The sequence below is a fragment of the Bison bison genome, unplaced genomic scaffold (genome assembly GCF_000754665.1).
Source record: "Bison bison bison isolate TAMUID 2011002044 unplaced genomic scaffold, Bison_UMD1.0 scf7180017864109, whole genome shotgun sequence".
In the NCBI taxonomy this organism is placed as follows: Eukaryota; Metazoa; Chordata; class Mammalia; order Artiodactyla; family Bovidae; genus Bison; species Bison bison.
In genome coordinates, this window is record NW_011494681.1 from 1,517,102 (window position 1) to 1,523,916 (window position 6,815).

General features: G+C 44.2%; 1 protein-coding gene across 1 annotated transcript; it reads left to right on the forward strand.

The window, feature by feature from the left end:
- The first annotated feature begins 881 nt into the window (after positions 1-881).
- On the forward strand, positions 882-5,267 carry IL6 (interleukin 6). Its single transcript, XM_010839038.1, has 5 exons — positions 882-963; positions 1,131-1,321; positions 2,418-2,531; positions 3,262-3,408; positions 4,681-5,267. The coding sequence occupies exons 1-5, from the start codon at positions 945-947 to the stop codon at positions 4,834-4,836; spliced, it is 627 nt and encodes a 208-aa protein (XP_010837340.1). The 5' UTR covers positions 882-944; the 3' UTR covers positions 4,837-5,267.
- Positions 5,268-6,815: the final 1,548 nt, after the last annotated feature.

The window sequence follows — 6,815 nt, forward strand, 5'->3', positions numbered from 1 at the left end:
TCCTCCCAGTGGGAGCAGGATCACCCTATAGCCAGTGGTAGGGATAGCACCAGCATCACAAGACAACCTCCTTGGACAGAGATCAGGGTCTTCACGGGGAGCATCCCCAAAAGGCCACTAGGGAATGAGCAGGGCTGTGACGGATCTGGCCCAAGTGAGCAGGCGCAGGTGAGGAGGAAGCTGGCAGATGCCTCGTGGTGGCATTTATGTGTGAACCCCCACTGCACCTGGAGACTCCTAGAGAACGTCCACAAGATGTGGGGGGAGTCAGGAGGTTCTGCAACAGCTGGCCACAGTGAGAGCCAGGAAATAACAGTACTGCTGAGGGCTCACAGTATCCTTTTTGAGGGAGTGGAGGGGTGGAGAGGCTCATAGTATATTATTTGTAATCCCAGGCCAGCAGGCTGTGGAGTGGTCTGAGGAAACTGAGGTCAGAACATCTTAGGTTTTTTACAAATACAAATAAACTGGAATACTAAAGCCTAACCAGTGGTAATTAAAGTATTTTTAAAATCAGTCAGCCTTAGCTTCTCCCCACCCGCTACCCCTCTAAAACTCTGTGCATGATTTCAGCTTTACTTTTTCTCAAGACATGCTAATGTGCTGAGTCACTAAAAAAAAAAAGTAAAGAGTGATCCAGCTTCTGAGGACTAGCTTTAGTAATGATCTAAGCTTCTACGCGGCACTTTTTGCCCTGGTTTGATTCCTGTGATGCTAAAGGACGTCACATTGAGCAATCTTAATAAGGTTTCCAATCAGCCCCACCCGCTCTGGCCCCACCCCCACCCTCCAACAAAGATTTATCAAATGTGGGATTTTCCCATGAGTCTCAATATTAGAGTCTCAACCCCCAATAAATATGAGACCGGGGATGTCTGAGACTCAGTCTGCCCTCGGGCCCACCAGGAACGAAAGAGAGCTCCATCTGCCCTCCAGGAACAGCTATGAACTCCCGCTTCACAAGTAAGTGAAGGAAATCCTTAGCCCAGGAACGGCCTGGCAGCCGTGCGGCGAGGGAGGGGGGTGTGTGTCCGCTGCTGTGAGGGCTGGCGGGCGGCCAGCAGCCAGAAGCACAGCTCCCCCAGCGGCGCAATCTGCTCACTGGCTGCTCTCCCTCTGCTCTGTCACAGGCGCCTTCACTCCATTCGCTGTCTCCCTGGGGCTGCTCCTGGTGATGACTTCTGCTTTCCCTACCCCGGGTCCCCTGGGAGAAGATTTCAAAAATGACACCACCCCAGGCAGACTACTTCTGACCACTCCAGAGAAAACCGAAGCTCTCATTAAGCGCATGGTCGACAAAATCTCTGCAATGAGAAAGGAGGTGGGTAGGCTCGCTCCAGGGTGATGAGCACCCATGTGGGCATCTATTTCCTTGCTCTTGGAGGTGAATGGGGGCTTCTGCATTGGGAGGTCTTTGCTGGGTTTGGAGGCAGTTCAGACTTGAAGCCAAAGGGGCAGACTATGTCCTGTAATTTCTCCTCTGCTCCTGGTCTCAGATGGTTCCTTTTCATCCTGAAAAATATACAGTGATGCTGGGATCCCTGCCCCCTGGCCCATTCTCAGCTCCATTCTTGGCATGAGCTGTGGATCACACTGCCTCTCAGGATTTCCTTTTCCATAACCAAAAACAAAGGTCTGTCAATTTTTGTGTGTGATTTGGACTTTAGGAGGATTAAAAAGCACCACCTGAAATGACTGTTCAGCTTCTCAGGACAGTCACAGTACTTTTAGGTTATGCCAGCCCAGAGGTTAGGGATTCCCCAAAGTCATTCTGGCACGTAAGACGCATACCTGATAGTCCACTAAAGTGGCAAAATCATCCATAGGCTACAGCAGCTCCCAAGCTTTAAATGTAAGGTAGTTTGGCTCTGCTTTGGTAGAAAGAAAATAATACAGGAGAGGCAACTGGGAGTCCCCAATCTAACTCTGATTCTGCTGGACAAGCTTTGTGATCTTGGGCAAATTCTTCAGCACCTCTGGGCTCCATCTGTAAAATCATGGAATTGGACTAGATGATCTGAAAGATCCTTCCAGCTGGGACATATAATTCTGGCTCAACTTATAGTCATCCAATTATCATCAAAATTCCTATCATTTATTATGTTACCTACTATGTGCTGACACTTTATAAAATATTGTTTTGTCCTCACAATAAACTTAATGGGCAGGTTTTTCATTATCCCCAACTTGCAGATATAGGGACACTGAGACTGGGAATACATAACAACCATGAAGTCACGGGTGAGGCTAGAACTGAACCCATGTGCCCATCTTCTGTAGAGCTCACTTGCCTGGGTGCTAATGGACTGTGACTTCACTTAGAGAACTTCCTGGCCATGATAGATCATGCATCAGCCCTCTAGTGGTGTGAGTTTTAGGGGCATTTATAAGATAACGGTTCTGATATTCTTTCCCAGATATGTGAGAAGAATGATGAGTGTGAAAGCAGCAAGGAGACACTGGCAGAAAATAAGCTGAATCTTCCAAAAATGGAGGAAAAGGACGGATGCTTCCAATCTGGGTTCAATCAGGTACAAATGCATTACGTTCACTTTTCAGTACTCCCTAGTCAAAAGTTCTCCCTCTTGCATGAAGCATCTGTATATATAAAGACCAGGCAGGCAATGAAGAAGGGGATTAATATAAAGAATACCATGTAGATTTCATGAGGAGGCCAACTTAAATGATATTAAAGGCAACTTATTTTTTAACAACTTCGTCAAATATAGCCCCTCTGGGCTGGGATTTTTACCACTGTCAAGTGTTAGGAAACCCCAGAGGTTTAGCTAGTTCATCATGGGTAAGGTGGTCCAGGAACCTTTCTCCTCTTTGGCTGCCCTTAGCAGGATCTAGGCCTGCCCTCCCTGCCGAGATCATTCTCTACACCCTTCTCCTTCAGACAGTGCAGTAACCTCCACTGACTTCTGCTTATTTCATAAAAGGAGGTTTCACCCTGACATTGACAAGGGCAGGAGTGCAGCCAGAGGGAAGAGCATTATGGGGTGTAACAGAGGATGGCCCCTTGCCATAATCTAGCATCTACTGGGCTTTGGGAAACATTTAAGTGGTGCCTCTCGTTGTGCAGGTATTTTAAATGGGGCAGCTAATGCTGTCCAATGTCTCAAAACATGATGCTTAAGAAGTACTTGAAGTTCCCTGGAAGGGAACAGGCAGAAGTTGTTGAATTATAGCAATTTAAATTTCTAAAATCAATTATGCCTTGCTGGCAATAACCAGTTTTCCCACTGTTTTTTCTCTTAGGCGATTTGCTTGATCAAAACCACTGCTGGTCTTCTGGAGTATCAGATATACCTGGACTACCTCCAGAACGAGTATGAGGGAAATCAGGAAAATGTCAGGGATTTGAGGAAAAATATCAGAACACTGATCCAGATCCTGAAGCAGAAGGTGAGTGTCCCCTCGCCTGACTCAAAGAAGGCGGCCTAGACAACTCGGCAGTGCAAAGCCAATTCAAAAGAGATGGCTGTGTGTAAAGGAAAAGATCTGACAAATATTTCCTCAAGTTAAAGCTTTTTCTTTTTCCTGTCTTCTGCAAATGACATCAATAACTATATTTAAAACTCAGTTAAGGGGGAGAGTTTTCACATTAACTTCTAAAAGTTTAAGAAATAAGGGAAAAAAGTATCTGTAGAGGCAGAAGGAAGCATATCCAACCTCAAGTAACAATCCATAATAACAAAGAACAGAGAGCACAAAAACTATTTAAGATTGCCAAATGACATTCTTGTTATTATGGTAGTTTCAACTACTTTCCCATACTCTTTTGCCAAGGAGTTAATGCAGAGAAAAGGCTAAAGGCTGGAAGAGCATGTACCAAGGGCTTTTTGGTCACTACCAGCTAGCCATTCAAATGCCACATGGTATAAGCTTGATGGCACAGTTTGCAGATGAACCAAAGCACAAAGAGAAGGAGAAGCAGGCACATTGGTGCTAATCCCTGCCTCCCTTTCCTAGCTGAGTCCCTTGTACTAGGGCTTCTCCCCGTTGAAGGTGCAGACACCTTCACCTAGAGGATCTTGTTACAGTGCAGAGTCTGACTCAACAGGTCTGGGGTGAGACCTGAGACTCACATTTCTAACAAGCGCGTGGCAATGCTGAGGTTGCAGTGCTCCAGGATCACAGGTGGAGGTGCGAGGCCTTCCACCATGACTTAGCTCCAAGTCAGTGGGTCTATGGAAAAATCTTCCCCAATTCTGTTTACGCCGCCAGAGCAGCTGACTCTTAATAGATGTCAGATGGATGGGTGAGAGCAAAGCCAAAGAAAAGTATTAGAGTTAGAGGCCCCCGAAGAACCCATTAAAATGCCTTTAACTAAAAGTTCTTCATACATCTACTGAATTCTAACTTTGTGCCAGGCACTGTTTAGGATGACATAAGACAAGTAAGATACGATGGCTACTTATGAGATGCTTATGGTCCAACAGAGACAGAGCAGCAAAAAGTATCAGAGCTCAGTTGCTGTGAGAGGGTCTCATGCTGGGTGGGCTCAGAGCAGAGGACCTCCCCCCATCTGGGCGAGTCAAGGCCAGTGGCCCACATCTGCTCCTTCGCTCCAAATTTGTTTGAATATCTTCCCACAGCCCACAGCGCCTCTCCACTGCAAAAGACTTCTTCAATATTTAAACAATTCCTTTTGTTTTGTGTTCCCTTCATGTAAAGATCGCAGATCTAATAACCACTCCAGCCACAAACACTGACCTGCTGGAGAAGATGCAGTCTTCAAACGAGTGGGTAAAGAACGCAAAGATTATCCTCATCCTGAGAAACCTTGAGAATTTCCTGCAGTTCAGCCTGAGAGCTATTCGGATGAAGTAGCTGGGGCTCCCATGATTGTGGTAGTTCCTGGGCATTCCCTCCTCTGGTCAGAAACCTGTCCACTGGGCACACAACTTATGTTGTTCTCTATGAAGAACTAAAAGTATGAGCGTTAGGACACTATTTTATCTTTAATTTATTGATATTTAAATATGTGATTTTGAGTTAATTTATATACATGATAAGTATTTATATTTTTATGAAGTGCCACTTGAAATATTTTATGTATTTGGTTTGAAAAAGTAACGTAAAAATGGCTATGCGGCTTGAATGTCCTTATTGTTTTGGAGACAAATCATTTCTTGAAATGTGTAGGCTTACCTCAAAAAATTTGCTAACTTATGCATATTTTTAAAGGCATATTTATATTGTATTTATATAATGTTTAGGCTGTTTTTATAACAATAAACTTCTTTTTTAAAGAAAAAAAAGCAACTAAACCTCTGTGTGTGTCCCATGAAGCTTAGTATAAACAAGTTTCTGTCACTACCACCACCACTAAAACAAAAAGCTGCAGTCACCTGGAGGAAGATATAATTGAGCACCTATTGCATGCCAGGCACCAAGCACAATGAATTGCATGCATCATATTTAATCCTTGCATTTGCACACTTTTCTCTGGAGGTGGGAGAATAAGTGATTCCCTTAGTTACCCAGCTGAAAAGTAAACCACAGGCCCAGTCTTCTTGCCTCCAGGCTCCCTACTCTTAACCTTTAGGTCCTCCGCCTCACAGGGAACTGACAGATGAGGTAGAAAATCCCAAAAAAATACAGGGAATACATTTTAAAGATGCAATCACACACCTTTAAGATGGTATAACCACTTACAGAAGACATAGCAATATGCAAGCTTCTGAATAATAACTAGAAGTTTTTATTCCTGGGTTCCTCAAACTGCACAGATCTGTCCATCACATCAATGACCATACTGTATCACATCTTAAAATGGGTGGATTTTTCTTTCCAGTCAGCATATGGGTTCCACAAGAAGGAAGACTCTATTTATTCATCTTTGCATCCTGAGCCCACAGCCCAGAACATGAACATTCAATTCAGTTCAGTCACTCAGTCGTGTCTGACTATTTGTGACCGCATGGACTGCAGCACGCCAGGCCTCCCTGTCCATCACCAACTCCTGGTGTTTACTCAAACTCATGTCCACTGAGTCAGTGATGCCATCCAACCATCTCATCCTCTGTCATCCCTTTCTCCCACCTTCAATCTTTCCCTGCATCAGGGTCTTTTCCAATGAGTAAGCTCTTCGCATCAGGTGGCCAAAATATTGGAGTTTCAGTTTCAGCATCAGTCTTTCCAATGAATATTCAGGACTGTTATCCTTTAGTATGGACTGGTTGGATTTCCTTGCAGTCCAAGGGATTCTCAAGAGTCTTCTCCAACACCACAGTTCCAAAGCAACAATTCTTCAACACTCAGCTTTCTTTATAGTCCAACTCTCACATCCATGCATGACTACTGGAAAAACCACAGCCTTGACTAGATGGAACTTTGTTGGCAAAGCAATGTCTCTGTTTTTTAATATGCAGCCTAGGTTAGTCATAGTTTCTCTTCCAAGGAGCAAGCATCTTTTAATTTCATGGCTGTAATCACCATCTACAGTGATTTTGAAGCCCAAAAAAAGTCTCTCATTGTTTCCCCATCTATTTGCCATGAAGTGATGGGACCAGATGCCATGATCTTAGTTTGTTGAGCTTTAAGCCAACTTTTTCACTCTCCTCTTTCACTTTCATCAAGAAGCTCTTTAGTTCTTTGCTTTCTGCCATAAGGGCGGTGTCATCTGCATATCTGAGGTTATTGATATTTCTTCCAGCAATCTTAATTCCAGCTTGTGCTTCTTCCAGCCCAGCATTTCTCATGATGTATTCTGCATATAAGTTAAATAAACAGGGTGACAATATACAGCATTGATGTACTCCTGTCCCAATTTTGAACCAGTCCAATATTCCTGTCTGGTTTTAACT

Bases quoted from the DNA above. Each gene is read 5' to 3' on its own strand.
- IL6 (XM_010839038.1), top strand. The intron at 1,322-2,417 runs GTGGGTAGGCTC...ATTCTTTCCCAG, and splicing joins TCTCTGCAATGAGAAAGGAG to ATATGTGAGAAGAATGATGA. The intron at 2,532-3,261 runs GTACAAATGCAT...TTTTTCTCTTAG, and splicing joins TCCAATCTGGGTTCAATCAG to GCGATTTGCTTGATCAAAAC.